This window comes from Dermacentor variabilis, chromosome 2 (genome assembly GCF_050947875.1).
Source record: "Dermacentor variabilis isolate Ectoservices chromosome 2, ASM5094787v1, whole genome shotgun sequence".
NCBI lineage: Eukaryota > Metazoa > Arthropoda > Arachnida > Ixodida > Ixodidae > Dermacentor > Dermacentor variabilis.
Genome location: NC_134569.1, coordinates 170,732,288 through 170,748,585, shown reverse-complemented (window position 1 = coordinate 170,748,585; position 16,298 = coordinate 170,732,288). Strand labels below are relative to the sequence as shown.

At 49.7% G+C, this 16,298-nt stretch overlaps 1 protein-coding gene and 1 pseudogene across 1 annotated transcript in view; one reads left to right on the top strand and one right to left on the bottom strand.

The window, feature by feature from the left end:
* LOC142572936 (rifampicin phosphotransferase-like) overlaps positions 1 to 15,032 on the top strand; it is a 109,539-nt gene extending 94,507 nt beyond the window's left edge. The window contains exons 38-40 of the mRNA XM_075682395.1: positions 3,545 to 3,647; positions 7,397 to 7,471; positions 13,971 to 15,032. Of these exons, the coding sequence (XP_075538510.1) occupies positions 3,545 to 3,647; positions 7,397 to 7,471; positions 13,971 to 14,044 (252 nt within the window). The 3' untranslated portion in view covers positions 14,045 to 15,032. The remainder of the gene's footprint in view (positions 1 to 3,544; positions 3,648 to 7,396; positions 7,472 to 13,970) is intronic.
* On the bottom strand, positions 10,065 to 13,412 carry LOC142571063 (uncharacterized; annotated as a pseudogene).
* Positions 15,033 to 16,298: the final 1,266 nt, after the last annotated feature.

Here is a 16,298-nt window from a genome sequence, read left to right as displayed (position 1 = left end):
GAGCAGAGCGGCTTCCGCCGGCTGCGCGCAACGGCTGACGCCCTGGCCGAGGTTGTCGCTACTCTGGAGCAGGCGGCGAGCCGTTGCGAGGCCGGCTACCTCGTCCTGCTTGATGTACAGGGCGCCTTCGATGGGCTGCCGCATTCTACGATCGTCAGTGCGCTGCACGAGCTCGGCGTCACCGACCAGCTACTCGACTACGTGCGAGCCTTCTTGTCTGATCGCACGCTTCGGGTGCGGGTTGGAGGTGCGCTCACCCGGCCGCGCAATGTGTTTTCTGGTGTTCCGCAGGGCAGTGTTTTGAGCCCCTTTTTGTTTAATCTTGCCCTCGCGCGACTTCCGGACTACATCCCAAAAGCGATGTCGCACGAGGTACGGGTTGCAATCTACGCTGACGACATCGCCCTCTTTGCGACTGGCCCTACTCAAGTCGGCTATCAGGTGCGTGCATCTGTCCAGACTGCAATTGACGCGGTGGACCAGTACATGGGAAGCATCGGGCTCCAGCTGTCGGTGACCAAAACAGAGGCACTACTGGTACACCCGCGAGCAACGCGAGCACGTTCCGAAGCGCCACCGCTGACTCTGCGCCGTTGCCCGCTCCCGTGGCGCAAGAGCGTCCGTTACCTCGGCCTGCAGATCGACTGCCGAGTCAACTTCAATGCGGCCGTCTGCCACATCTGCAAGCAATCAAGGAAAGTCGCCAGCGCCGCGCGCTCTCTTCTCGCGCATGGACACGGATGCACGCCGCAACTCGCACTGCGCGTTTACAACTCTGTGGCCACATCGAGGGCACTCTACGCCCTCCCCACCACCAACGCTCGAGCGGCGAATTGGAATGCCATTGACATGGCGCACCGTACTGCGGTGCGAGAATTATACGGCCTCCCCCGCTCCTCCCAAGTAGGGGCGACACTCGCGGAAGTGGGCAACTGGCCGCCATCGCTTCGTGCACCAAAGCAGGCGCTCCACCACATTGAGCGCCTGCAGCGCTCACCACAGGGCCAGCGGCTCGTCTGCAGACTCCACTCCCTGCCGAACTCGGGAATGGGCAAGTGCGCCACCGAGTTCTCAAAGCTCATCGGGTCGTCGCCACAGTTCGTCTCCCTGCCGTACTACTCCAGTCTGCTCGACGTGAACATCGCGGTGCCTGGCGTCGCATCAAAGCGCCGAACTGCGGTGTGCGCCATGAGGCAGGTGACCGCCTCCCTACTGCACGAGCGACTGGCAGGACGACTTCTCGTCTACACCGATGGCTCGGTGACGCCGGACGGGTCTGGTGCTGCGGCTTGCACGGCACCGGACATCTCGGAAACGCGCCAGTGCCGACTGCGCTTTGCCGCGTCATCGACAGTGGCCGAACTCGCCGCCATCGATCTCGCTGCCGACCTTCTTTTGGAACATCCGAACATTGTGTCAGTGGCCATTCTCACTGACTCTCGTGCGGCGCTTTGCATGCTGGCCAGGGACTACGGCGGAGTGCCCCTTGTTGTTCGAGTTGGCTGCAAGCTGCGACACATCGTGAATCAAGGCTGCGACCTGGCGCTTCAATGGATACCCGCGCACATCGGATTGCCAGGCAACGAGGAGGCTGACTCCCTCGCCAAGGCGGCGCACGGTGAGCGCTTTCCCCTCACCCACTTGGTGACGAGCTTCGACGCTGCCAAGACAGCGGTTCTGCGCAGCCTCACTGCGCAACCACCCGATCGGCGCGTCGCGGCGGGAACGCCCCCGCGCCTGCTCCCGCGTGCGGGCCTCTCTCGGGCTGACTGCGCCTTCCTTCTCCGCCTGCGCATCGGCTGCTACAAAACAGCGGCGCGCACACACAGGCTCACGGGAACCGGCAGCCCCGTGTGTGGTAACTGCGACGACGTGGAGACACTAGAACACCTTCTGCTTCACTGCCCGGTCTTCGAGACCGAGAGGGAGGCTCTGTACGCCTCCTACCGCCGATATGGCTTGCCATGCACCACCCTGCAGTGCCTACTCTTCCCCAATGCTCACAGTTCCATCACCAAGCGTGCATTTTCGGCATTGATGGAATTCTGTGAAGCAACACACCTCAGAGCGCGGCTGTAGGCCCCGCAAACGCTTTGCTACATTGTCGCATTTTCTTTTTCGCTATTCCGGTCTCTCTCTCCTTTTTACTTCCGGTCACTATCTCCATCTTTTTCTCCCCACACCCCTTTCCCCGTGCAGTGCTGTTGAGGTGTCCTCCTGTGAGAGACAGTTACGGCACTGCACTTATCTCTTCCATTTCTCTTTAAAAATCACTTCACACACACTGGCCCACGTATGGTGATTGCTTAACGCCTGCTTGGCCTCCGCCATGGGTCGGCCCGGTATTGCACTATCTTCGGGACTGGCCCACGTATGGGGAGTGCTTAACGCCTGCTTCACCTCCACCGCGGCTCGGCCCGGCATTGTACTATCTTCGGGATCGGTCCACGTATGAAAGAGTTTTCGGCGAACAGGCGACGGATGGACGAATGGGCTAGCAACATAAGGCTTCGCTGTAAAACAGAAAGAGAAGTCATCGAGGCATTTCACATCGTAAAAGCGGTGACAGCTGTTCAGCTCACCTTCTTTATCACTATCAAGGAAATAAATATAACTCTTAGATGGGCACATCAGGACTATTCCGCGGTCTTAATGCACACGTAGGCTTGCTATTTTTGTCGCTGCCTCGTGCACAATTTCTTTTTGATTGTTCCTTGTTTTTATATTGTACACAACCTCAGAAATTCCCTGCATTCACGAAATAAACCACGTTGGAAGTCTGCGCTTTGTGTGTGCGTCTAGTTCACGTGCTGTCTTCCTCGGGAAACTTAAAATTATATTAAAGGTAGCTTTTACTGTCACATTTAGCACTTAATAAAGAGAGATGTATTTATTATGAGAGAAAAGCTGGGAGGTCGGCCAGCACCTAATAAAGGCAAGCAAAATGGTAAGGTACCTATTCGCACGCCAATTTTTGCACAGCAGAAGTGTGCACTTTCACCATGCTCCAAGACATTAGAACGCAAGTTATCAATATCGGAATGCCTACGTCTTTCTTATTTGCTATGCCAGAATGGCCGTTAACGTTTTTTTTTCTACATATCAAGAAATCCACGCTCTCCTCGTTCAAGAGAGGGCCGAGACTGTGGCCCTTCTATTGTTCAGCGCTAAGCAGAAGTGACAGGTTACTTATACATTACCCGCCGTGGTTGCTCAGTGGCTATGGTGTTGGGCTGCTGCGCACGAGGTCGCGGGATCGAATCCCGGCCACGGCGGCCGCATTTCGATGGGGGCGAAATGCGAAAACACCCGTGTGCTTAGATTTAGGTGCACGTTAAAGAACCACAGGTGGTCAAAATTTCCGGAGTCCTCCACTACGGCGTGCCTCATAATCAGAAAGTGGTTTTGGCACGTAAAACCCCAAATATTATTATTATTACCTATACATCGTTAACAACGTGAAAGGCACTGCACGTGTTTGCACTATGGAGCGAAAAAAAGGTTTAGTCCTTACTGCAGCGACCCTTTTTTTTTCAATGCACAGAAGGGCGAGATACTGGTAACGACTGCCACTGACACCGGCTGGACGCCGTACTTCCCCCTATTGGCCGGAGTCGTGACCGAAGTTGGCGGCCCACTGTCTCACGGTGAGTTCTGGATCCGCGGGGGGAGCGCATGTCAGAGCTACGTACCTTATAGCTATTCGGCAAATTGTAGTGAGTACGAACTAGCGGCTTGAAAGTAACCGCAGTGCCATCGCGTGGCACTGCTTTTCGGAAATCTTGCTACTGCGGGCCGTACAGTAGCAGTAACATCGCCATCAAGTAAGAGGCTGAAGCACAGCACAGGACGGGCCATGGCCATCTAGCTAGGGCGCAGAGCCGGCACGTCCTCGCACTGGCGCCCTGTGCAGGGTCCTCGCTCATTGAAGGACGAAATTGTACAGCGCTGGTTACGCAGCCGGTAAAGATATCAAGGTATGATGTTCCCAAGCACTGGAACAGGGACAGTTGTGAGCGAAGACAGCGTCTACACTCCTACGGTGGTGGTTGCCTTAGGACTCAGTGGTATTTGATGCGTGCAAATGGTGGCGGCCATATGCAGAACGGCTAGAAGCCGCTCCTCACACACATCATGGGCCGTGCTGTGGCCATTTGTCTGCTGCCGTGCATCACTGAAAAAGCTTGGGGACCTGCACTAGCCCTAATGAAGTCTACAAATTCAACTCGGGAGTATCCTCACCGTGCCATATCATCGCCTTTTACAACCTGAATTGCCTTCAACAATGTACCTACTCTTGTATGGAGCGTGCGACCCAGTTTGATGGGGGGCCGCTTTCCCATGCTGTGGACAGTGCGAAAGCAGATAATTCTCGCCTTGCGCGGCAAAGTGCTCGGTGAGGCTTCCCTTGTATTGAGGGATGCGTCCTGGTAGTCAGATACCGAGTATATGTCAGGGAAGGCCATACAGATTACCTAAAAAATAGCCTTATCAAGTCCTGAGTATCGTAAGAAAATGTCAGAATCTACTGCCACCGTAACAAACACTTTTGTATAACGCTGTCTTCTCTCCTCATCTACGTTACTGACGTTTAGTTTAGGCTACTCATACTAAAAAAGTTATTGCACAACTTAGTGATATTGAAAACGAACGCCTTGCATTGCATGCAGATCTACCTATAAGCAGGTACGTCCGAATTACTAAATTTTAAGGTTTTTAAATTTTCACCGAATAAGCGTATCGCCTTTTAAAAAAAATTCAGTCTGAATTAATTCAGCATGGCGACCACATACGCATTTTAGAAAATTAAAGCCGTTATCCCTCCACCTGCCTAACGAGACATACCTACCATCAACTCATACCAGTGCCACGTGCCAACTATGAGCTACCACTACTGCTGCATTGTCTCCCCTGCATATTAAATCAGTTGAAACAAACACCTCAAAGTTCGTTTGTATGATCGAATAATTCAAATGTTAACATGGTACCTTTTATGTTTTTTTTTTGCATTTCGTGATGTCAAACTTATGTGAAAACCATAGTTGGATAAGACCATTGTTTTGAATTGTTCTGTACCACCTGCTTTCGTCGTCTCTTTTCAAAACAGGGTGCGGCGGGGCTTTTCAATCTGCTAAAATACACCTTTTTTCTCGATGTCCTCATCACTTAAGCACATTTCCGTTCCGTACTGATGTACCTGATGTTGTGAAGTGAACCAAATCTCCAAATGTCAGATAGGTTAAGAGCGTGGGTGCACCTGGAAGACCTCGTTCTCGCAAGAGCCGCTCGGCGTCATGCTCCAGAGTGTGATTGAGCGAAATCAACCTAACCGGGGGGTGTCGTGATACAGGCGACCACCGGAGGCCGCGAGAGCCTTGACAGAGGAAGAGCCAGCGCAAAACATTATGTCCACCGAGCCTACACGTCAAGTTGCAGCAGCAATGATATCTCCACCGATAGATAGTTTGAAGTAGAGCACACAGGCACGTGCAGACTGGCCGTGACCGACAAGCCGGGATTCGGACGTGGCATTTCCCCACAGTGTTTAGATTACGATTCCTTCTGGATACCAGCGTAGCAGAAGCGAATCAATTGTTCGTCGGGACGTAGTACAGCTGCTGTTTCTGCGAGCTGTGTTAAACCGATATGACAAAGCGTCTTCAGGAGCGAAGATTCCGACACGACAGCCACATTTGTTGCTCGCGAAAAAAAAGGGTATTTTGGTTGCTAGTGCATCTTTTTTACACTTCACGAACGTGTTGTGTGTGCCCTGTGCCCAGTACTTCCCTTTTCAGGTCCCTTTGTCTCTTAAGCCTCCTACAATTCAGCAAATCACGCGAGAGAATGAGAGACAGAGAGAAATAAAGACATTTTATTGGGAGCTTGAGATCTTAGCCTGGCCGAAAAACCTATATTTCTACTCCAGATGATCTCGATGAAGAATAAAATATATATGAAAACAAAGCTACGCGATAAAAATAAAAATAAGCGCAAGAACAATCATTCATCAAAGAAAATAAATCGTGCAAGTTCGTCTGGTTTACTCTCTTTCCTCCTTTTTTTCTATATTGAAACGAAAATGGTTGAAAGAAAGTGTAAGTACCAGGTGTGGTTGTTAATCATTATCTCCCGATATTTTTCGCGCAACTACTTCAACATGTTATTGCCTTCTGAACTATGGAGTAATGCACCCAATTTTCCTCTAACCTCCGTTTTACGCAGTGAACGGCTTCGTGATTTTTAACAACAACGCGCGAGCATCGAGTGCAGGGCAAGTCAGCGTCTTACAACAGTGACAAGCGGTGACATTGGCGTTCGTGGCAGTGAACGCGGAAAACACCATCTAAATACTGGCATCGTCTGCTGCGCGATGAGGCCCCATCGTTCACGTGAATACATGGCAATACGTCGAGCCACTTGACTGATTTATGTTTTTCTTGTTCCTTTTATTTTTTTTTGCTCCATTCTCAAGCCAAGTAATGCAATAAGTTAGTCGTATCCAATTGCAACGCTTGAGTCGAAGCTTTAGTAACACTGTAATCGAGAGTTCGACGGAAGACCGCCTGGTCGGGATAAAACATGGGAAAAGAAAGACGTGCGCCGACCGAATAAAACTTTGAAACGCTAGGCGGTTCGGTGATTTTGTGAATTCCGAAGACGTGTGGCGGATTACGTGAACAAGGCTTCCGTACGGAAGCCAGAACATCTTACCTCTCAAAATTTTACTTCGTCTGTCAGAAGGTAACTACATGCAAGAAACAAATGCGATGGATACAATTGTATGTCTTTTCAGCGCTGTATATGTTGATTCTGCTGTCAGAGTTGAATGCGCCGGAGAGCATCTGTGATGCACAATAAATTAGCCCGACGCTCAACGTTGCTGGTACCAAGAACCTTCATCTGCGGCAGTGATGCTTAACACAAGCGTGGGGCCACTTTTCTCAGTTTCCAAAAGTTCAGTAACAATAGTTCCTCTTGGTGTTCCTTTCTGTTCATCTGTGAATGTGGCATTTAGCATACATTTCTTTCAGTCGTTCCGTGACATTTGGTCACACAGATCCCTGTTGAATTTCAAGTCCGCGCGAATAAGTGGCAGGGCGTGCACAGCCTTACAAACTACACTCGCACAGAAGATTGATTGATTCGTGCGCTTGCGCGTATTAGCCTCGATCGCACCGCTTACATACTATCGAGGTGGGCGCTATTGCTGAAAATTAAAGATGATATTAAAAAGCTGGCAGGCTGTAAACACAGTGCTTCGCCGAAAGGCACAATTCCCTGAATACGCGGTGAGTGCGGTGTAAACGCCGTGCAGCTCTTCGTTATCGTGTACCTGTATTCAATTCACGTAACACTCGCCGTCAGAAGAAAAACCAAACATGTTTGTTTCTCGCAGGTGCCGTCGTGGCTCGAGAGTACGGCCTTCCATGCATCGTTGGTGTCGAAGGCATCACCACGATGCTTGCTACAGGTGTGTGCTGTCACTTGGTTGAAAGGGTGATATTATGCTTCCAGCAAATTTTAACACAATTTCTCAAAGTCTTGTCAGAATGTCAGACCTCTCAGAATGCAACCTTGGAACGCTGTTTCTTCTGCATTTGTGTGTACGCGCACGCACGCACGCACGCACGCACGCACGCACGCACGCACGCACGCACGCACACACACACACACGCACACACACACACGCACACGCACACACGCACACGCACACAGACATTATATATATATATATATATATATATATATATATATATATATATATATATATATATATATATATATATATATATATATATATATATATATATATATATATATATATATATATGCGAGAGAGGCGCAACTGACCCCCCGTCAGTTGCGCCTCTCTCATCGAAGAGGCAGGAAGTCTGTCGAGTGACGGCAAGAACACTTTGGGAAGTGCAATGTGGTAAAGGCAGTTTAAATCGCGGATCCGGGACCTGAAAGAGGTGCGACATAATCCTAGCGCATTTTTCTCGCACTTATCGATAAATCGACACAGAGGTTTCTCAGACAAACACACCCAAAAATGTACGAGAAAATGAATACAGAATAAATGCAACTTCATGCAGTGAAATCGATTGGCACAGGCGTTCAAAAGTATGTGAGAGTAGGAAATTGTACGACGTATCTGTCAGCGTCAAAGAAAGGCAAACATACAAAATTAAGCAAACAGAACAGCAGAAACCATGCATCAGAACAGTTGCATCAAAATATTGATTTTTTGAAATAGCGGAAATTATTCTGAAAAGCATACAACCACAGTCTTAATACAAAATGGGGGTCCTCTTCTGCAAGGAAGGTTTCACAACATTTATTGTCGAATATAACTCATGGGGTTCTTACTTCGCAGGAAAAGAAACAGACTACAACAGATGCTAGAAATTGTGGGAGGGGTGAGACAAAAGCCTTGAGATCGATTTGAATAAAATGAATTTATTTGAAGTGCAACGATGGCATTGAAAGCTCAGCTGGTAGACTGACGTTGTTACATTTCGCTCCCACATGAACGTGGTTGTTGCTGCCGGGAATACAGCCAACGACCTCGGGCTCGGAAGCGGAACTTCATAGCCACTGAGACAACGCGAATTCTTGTCGTGTGGTCACACGGTGCACGTGTCTAGACAATGTGGATAGCTGAATTGATCTTCGTGCCACACGTTGATTTAGCCGTAGCACTTACGAGCGCCATGAGCTCGCAGGTATTCGTGTGCCCTTGTCGCGTGTAAGCACCTGCGAAAAATGATCGGTGCTCGAGCTAATTATTGCGGCTAAGCGTCCCGAAAGCTCTGCAGGATGCTTCGAGGCACGCCCTACTGGAGGGGTAAGGAGTAATATTGGCCACCTTACGCCCTGTAACTAGCAGGCATTTGCCCTTCAGTGGGCGTAGCAAGGCTGATGTTGAGGATGAACGAATGTACTTGCATACTGTCTCTATCGGAATCCAGCAATTGCCGCTGGGAGGCGAACAGGCTCCGTATTAGAGCGGGCCATTCGCCCACTGCAGCAGCACTAGCTCGAGATTGTTCGTGCAGGCTTACGTCTGAAAACAGCGCCATCTCTTGCTCCCTGTTTCTAAGCTTGTCTCTGGCACATTTTTTTTGTCAGATGAAGGCGTATTGTATACTGACGCCAGCTGAATGAGGTACCTTATGCGTCTCGTGTTCGACCGACTACAGGCCTTTTAGCAATGCGTTTCGTCAAATTTCACACACATGCCTTTGTGCTAGTGTTTCTTAACTCTCTCATTTTTACCGTCTGTCCTGACCGTTCTTTTTGAGTGAAGCTGCCATGGCGCCCATTCTGGTGGGTGTCGTGTGCAGTTACACACACTGTCATTGTCTGTATAATTTGGTATGTGGATACCGAAAACAATTACCGACACTTACGAATGAAGTAATAGCGCATAGTACAACGTAAGGATATAATTCAAGTTATGGAGAGAGGATAAGCACGTAATAGCAGCAAATTCAAAACACATTGTATAGCAGGCCGCACATTCCGGATTATGGACATCGCAGAATAGTAATAACAAGTGTTGTAGAAAATGTAAATACGACGCTTTCAGAATAGATGATTATCGAAATATACTGGACAACCTTAGCAGGTGCCTCATCGAGAACGCATTGGTGGTGCCAATGTAAACTAGTAGATCTGACAGGCAATTTTTGCCCTGGCATGATTTTGAAAAAATTAAATTATCAGATGTAGGCGTTTTTCGAAGTGTTATGTTCACATTTTAATGATTGTTCCATCATTCACACGTATAACATATCTACACTGACACTAAGAAGGGTGTATGATTGGGTTTGTAGGTAAAACATGCTTTAAAGTTTGAGTAGCAGCGCAAGGACAGCACAGGGGACAGAAGATTGAACAGAGCGCTGACTTCTGTTCCCGCTTTCCCGCTTCTGTAATTTCACGCATGACACGATCGTGTCACGCGTGAAATTATCGAAGCGGGATTGGATTGGATTGGAACCAACTTTATTTGTGCCTGCAGTTGGGCGCTCGCGCGCCCCGACCGGGGCCTACGTCATCTACGAAGTCGCCGTTACTCGGCGCGGGTGTCCGCTCGCCATTACCGGCTCGCTGGGTCCCTGCCTTTCGAGCGCCCCGAGGACCTGCTGGACGGCCCAGAGCTGTTCGTGTTGCTCGTAGCTCTTCGTGGCTGCCTTGAGCCGCGGTGGGATCGTTCTTGATTTTTCTTCTTCTAGATTTTTAACGCAGTCCCACAAGATATGCGTGTAATCTGCCGTCTCCCTCCGGCAGACTCTGCACTTATCGGTCGGATATGTCTCGGGGTACATGCGATGCATCATTCCGGGGCTCGATAGAGATCCGGTCTGGAGATGTCTCAGTAGTACCACCTCCGTTCGACTCAGCCTCGGTTGCGGGGGTGGGAGAGTCTTGCAAGCCAGGCGGTAGTCCTTCGTGATTTCGTTGTAGTCCGTCATGCGGTCCTTGGATCCGAACCACGTCGGTCGGTCTGTGGCCCGGCCGCGGTTGGTTGGCGCTCGCGCCGCTGCGTGCGCCGTCTCATTGTGGTTCTCATTGCGTTCCGACGCGTCACCCGCGTGTACCGGCAACCGCTTGATCCTTACTTTTCTGTCTTGTAGTTGGGCCGCTCGCAGTACGTCCTCGGCTTCCCTGCAGATTTGGCCTTTGGCGAAGCTTCGCGCCGCCTGTCTTGAGTTACTCAGCACCGTGTGGCAGTCTGCGTCGGCGATGGACAGGGCGCTGGCTTCTTCCTCCACTCGTTCCGCTCTGGCGCTTCTCACACTCGCTGCCGTCCTCGTGGCGCCGATTGACGCCTCTATGACGACCGCTGCGAAGGCGTTCTGTTGGTATTCGGCCGCGTCGACGTACCGCGCGTGCTCGTCGTTGGCGTGCTGGTCGATGAGAGCCTTGGCCCTCGCCGCTATTCTTCCCTTGTTGAACTCGGGGTTCATGTTCTTCGGTATGGCGTCGATTCTGGTCTGGCGTCAGACCTCTTCGGGGACGGGGAGCTTCATCTCCACGTCGTTCGAGCGTCCTATTCCCAGGTCGTCCAGTATCTTCCTCCCTGCTTTAGTCATGGACAGCCGCTCCAGTTGAGAGGTCCGTCGCGCTTCGGCTATTTCTTCGAGCGTATCGTGTATTCCGAGTTGTAAAAAGCGGGTCGTGCTCGTGGACTCGAACAGGCCAAGCGCCGTCTTTACGCTCTTCTGATGATAACTTTGATTTTGTTACGCTCGAGTTGCTGCCATCTGTGGTAGGCTGCAACGTACGCGACGTGGCTGATGACGAAGGATTGGACGAGCCTAATTAGGCTCTCCTCTCTCATGCCAGCCTTCCGGGAAGTGACTCGTTTGAGGAGTCGAATCACGTTGGCTGCTTTTGTAGTGAGACGGGGGATGGTTTCGCCGTTTCTTCTGTGCTTTTCGATGACCATGCCTAGGATCCTAATTTTGCCGACTTCGGGGATCACGTTGCCGGATTTGGTTACGATTCTGATTTTTTCGTATTCGCATTGTCTGGTATTGCCTCTACTGTTTTTGGTAGGTGGGAGTATGAGTAGCTCCGATTTGCTCGGCGAACATCTCAGGCTGGCCTTCCAGCTGGTCTTCTACTGCGTCGACGGCGGCTTGCAGCACGCCCTCGATGTGGGCGTTGCTGCCACCGGTCACCCACAGCGTGATATCGTCCGAGTAGGTGGTGTGCCTGACATCGTCGATGTCCGCGAGCTTTTCGGCCACTCCGATCATTACCAGGTTGAACAGCATCGGCGAAATGACCGATCCCTTCGGTGTGCCCGCGTTCCCGAGCTTCTTGTCTTGCGTCCGTAGGTCGCCTGCTCGTAGCTCGGTGGTCCTGTCCGTGAGAAAGTCCTTGATGTAGTTGTAGGATCTTTCGCCCATGTTGAGCTTGAAGACTTGGCACAGAATCGCCGAGTGTTTCACCTTTTCGAAGGCCCTCTGCAGGTCGCGGATTGTTTTGTTGTCGCAGGCGCTGCCGCCATCGTGGATGATTTGGTATTTGAGCTGCAGCATCGCGTCCTGCGTGCTCAGGTGGTGTCTGAAGCCGATCACCGTGGTCGGGTACAGCCCTTCTCGTTCCAGGTAGTCTTGCCACCTGTTGAGCAGGACGTGTTCCAGCACCTTGCCCACGCAGGACGTGAGCGAGATGGGCCGGAGGTTCTCCGTGTCCGGCGGCTACCCCGGCTTGGGGATCAGGATGGCCTTGGCTGTCTTCCACAGCTTTGGTAGCGTGCTCACTCTCCAGCACTTGAAGTATTTTGCGAGGTTCTCAATCGAGCCGTCGTCTAGGTTCTTGAGCGCCTTGTTCGTGACGAGGTCCGGGCCGGCTGCCGACCGGCTGTTGAGGTCGTGCAGGGCCACGCGCACTTCCACGACGTCGATGTCACGATCGAGCTTCGCGCTAGGTAGGCCGCAGTACGGCGCGTGTTGTTCTATGGGTTTAGTCGGCAGGTATTTGTCGTTAATGCGCCTGATGACTTCGTCGGTGCCGTGTACCGAGACCGCCCGATGTATGAGCCTGGTGAGTCTGTCCATTTGGTGCGACTTGGTCTTGGTTTCATCGAGCAGGTGCCGCAGCACGTTCCACGTCTTCCCGCTGTGCATCTGCCCGTCTGCCGCGTTGCAGATCTCGTTCCACTGTTGCGTGCAGAGCACGCCGCAGTGATCCTCGATCATTCGGTTCAGCTCCGCCACCTTTTTTCTGAGTTTGTGGTTAAGCTGTTGTTTCTTCTAGCGATTGAGTACCGACTGTTTGGCTTCGATGAGATGCGCAAGCCGGCTGTCTACATTGTCGATCTCCGTGCCCGTTTCAATTTCTTTGGTCGCATCGCGTACGCTCTTGGTGATTTCGGCCGTCTACGAGTCGATGCCTTCGATCTCTTCGTCACCGTTTCTCTCCTGGCTTCTGGAGTCTCGAAAGGCATCCGAGTCTATCCATCTGTGTGTTTTGATGCTGGTGTCGCTGTGTTCCGGTATGCCAATTTCCACGATGGTGTGGTCGCTGCCGAGGTCGGTCCCCGTGTTTTTCCAGGTGATCGCGCCCCGAATATCGTTCTTGAAGAATGTGAGGTCCGGAGTGGTGTCCCGGGACACGGAGTTACTGATTCTCATCGGATGTGTCGTGTCCGTGATGAGGGTGAAGTCGAGTTCCATGGCGTCTTGGTACAGGTCGCGGCCTTTTGCTGTGTACTTGTTGTAGCCCCAGGCAGGGTTCATCGCGATGAAGTCTCTGCACGCGATCAGAGTGTTGCGGCCCGCTGCGGTGCTGGCTCTGTGCAGTAATGTCTTGAATCTCTGTTTTCTCTGCGATGGGTTGCTGTAGACGTTGAGTAGAAATGTGCTTCCCTTTCTCTTCTTGCCCGGGATCATTTAGGAAGATTTCGAAGCGGGAAAAATTCCATGTTTAAAAGATGGGTGCGTCAGCGCCCTTTCTGTCCCACTAACTGACAAGGAGGTCAGATACCCCAGGCTATCAAAGCCACGTTCAATTTTGCATGGCTTTGTCGAGGCGTTCTGGGCATGATCGATGTGCTAATGTGTGGCTATGAAACTGGCTACGTTTTCTGAAAAGAAAATAAAGTGTTGGGAGTTAGCGCCCTGTGCTCTCCTCTGTCCCCTCTGCTGTCCTTGCGCTGCTATTCAAACTGCAATGACAACTGGGAACCAACCACGACGGCTCATTAATACCATCTCTACGCCTCGCGTATATATCCAGTTCGACAGCTGAATTTTTGATGAAACAAACCTGACATGATGCTAGCAGGAGGTAGCAGTGTACATGGAAGTTCCCGGTGTAGTACTTTAAACGTACATGCTAACGAAAATAAAAATAAAACCATTTGACAAGTAAATAAGCTTAACGCGCACTTACACTAGAATTGAACCTATACGCACGCGAGCTTGCATTGATTTTTTGTTTCCCTTTAGGTGACTACCTCCAGCTAGATGGCAACAAAGGTTTGCTGAGAAGAATAACGGTTCCGGCCGCCGAAGACGACTGACAAGATTCTTCATCAAGAAAAATATAAACGCACTAATTAATCATGCTCAAATGGTTAAACAGTGTTATTTTGTAGCGGTAGTTATAATTATGCCTAAGCGCGAGCTGAAGATGAGTGCCACTAGGAAAGGCGTTCAGGCATGAAGGCTGGGTGTCAGTGTGACTGAGAACGTGGAAAGGAAAAAATGCCTTTTGCAGAGGCTACATCTCCGTGGACCAGGATGCTTCGCCTTTGGACCATTAGAAACACTTGGGATTCAGCGACGGTGCTGACGTGAACACCAATAACGGCAGTGGTTTTTCCAGTGAACCTTGCGAATCATAATTGGCACAAATTCTTCAAATAATAACAGGTGCATGATAATGACTGACAATGGTTCTAATAAAAAGAAGTGCCGGCTCTGGAAGCCCAACGATAACCTACAGAGATTAGATCTTGCGTGGTAGAGAGACAGAGAGAAGGATACATGAAAGGGAACTGAGCCCCGTCGGCAACCCTGCACTGGGGGAGAAAGAGCGGAGGGAAATATTAAGAGAAGAAGAAAAAGTGCGCGGTGGATATCGTAGGCGTAGTAAGAGTTCTCCGCTCTTTATCAGAGACGGTCACCTAATCCGGTAGCCTTCGAAAATTGCAGCAACAGTTTTGTGGCATTTTGTAGCTGCGAGATGCGGGACCATGGTCCTAAGATCTTGTTAAAACGTGATGTGGAATAGTACCTAAGGATTTCAATCTCTGAGCTAGAAAAAACGAGCCTGAAGACATCAGAGCACCATGCACACACCAAGTGCGCGTTTTAGTTTTGAACAGAACTCCGCGGAGACAGTTCCTGACCACGGACAACGAGTGATTAGGTCAGAGGACATTTAAATCAGATGGGTTCTTTATGATCCGCTGATCTGAGTGATGCCAGAAAGACTTTGCTGTGATGCTAAACCAATTTCGCAAAAGCAAGCTGGAATACATGAGACATTAAAGGGCTGCCCTTGTAGCGCTCGAGTACTTCTTGATTACGTGACACTCGGCGATTCAGAGTGGTAATGACCTCGCCTTTGCCTAGCGCTCGCAGTAGCTCAAGTTGCACCTGAGCTGATAATTTACTTTACAGCATGCTTAAGAAGAAATGACATATCAACAAACTCATATTGGTATTAGTCGTCTTGACCCTCATGTCATTTTAAAGCCAGTATTTTTAACCTCTGTTATTAGTAAAGTGCGAATAACACCTCTTGCCTTGCTCCCGATGGATTGTTTTCTTATGTAATGAACCCAAACAATATTATGTTAAGGCCTTCACTGAACAGCAACTGAGATATTTTGCCTCTTTACTTGACAGCTTTCATAAGCATTTCGACATGTTAGTGTAAAAAAAAAACGTAGCAATTCTAAGATGTTACATTCATTTTAGCAGATATTCAGTTAAGCTTCTTCAATGTCTTACAAATGAAATACAACACTTCTTGGTACCTAAATTGAATCGAGCGCCATTCCGTAGGCTGTGAAGGCCATACATGGCGGCTTTTCTTCTGGAGATGCCGGGGCACCGGGACAGAGAAGTACGAATGTAATTTCTTATTTCTATTTATTTTTTATTAGTGCTAATCTTGTCAGAAATTACAGCCGGGAAAGCCCATCGAACTTGCTCTTATGATTCTTTGGGGAATTCACACGCATTCAACAATGTCAAATAAATACGAATGAATTTATTTGAAACGGCGAAGAAAAAAAATGTCCTTTGTCCAACAGCAGTCGCCAAAGCGAAATTGTTTTATCTTAGACATAAGTAATTGCAGTGGTTGCATTCGATGTTATTTTAACCGCGTATATATTGTACGAGGTCAACAGCAAACTGTTAGGTCGGTAAATTTTTGAATAATTTTAATCTCCCGTCATAGGACATAAGAATTAACTTTATTGGAGTTATCCATGTACGAGCGTTTCGATAAAAACTACCGTAGATTTCTTCATGGAAGCTTCTTAGAAATGCGCCATTCTTTCGTTTGCTCAGGGCCATTGTCTTTTGTAAGAATCATTAGCATTCCACAACAGCTTTTGTCGTAGTTTGGCAGTACACACGTTGCGCAATTAGTGTAGCAGCTAATAAAAATTGTTCACGTGGTTACGCGGTGTCCCCATACTAACACACGTTAATAAATTTGCAGACACACTTGTCTACCCTTCACTGCATGCGTTCTGTTCTTTTCGAACGCCTGTAGTGCCCTTTTAACACTTTTCACATTTCATCAGTTTGTTAGAG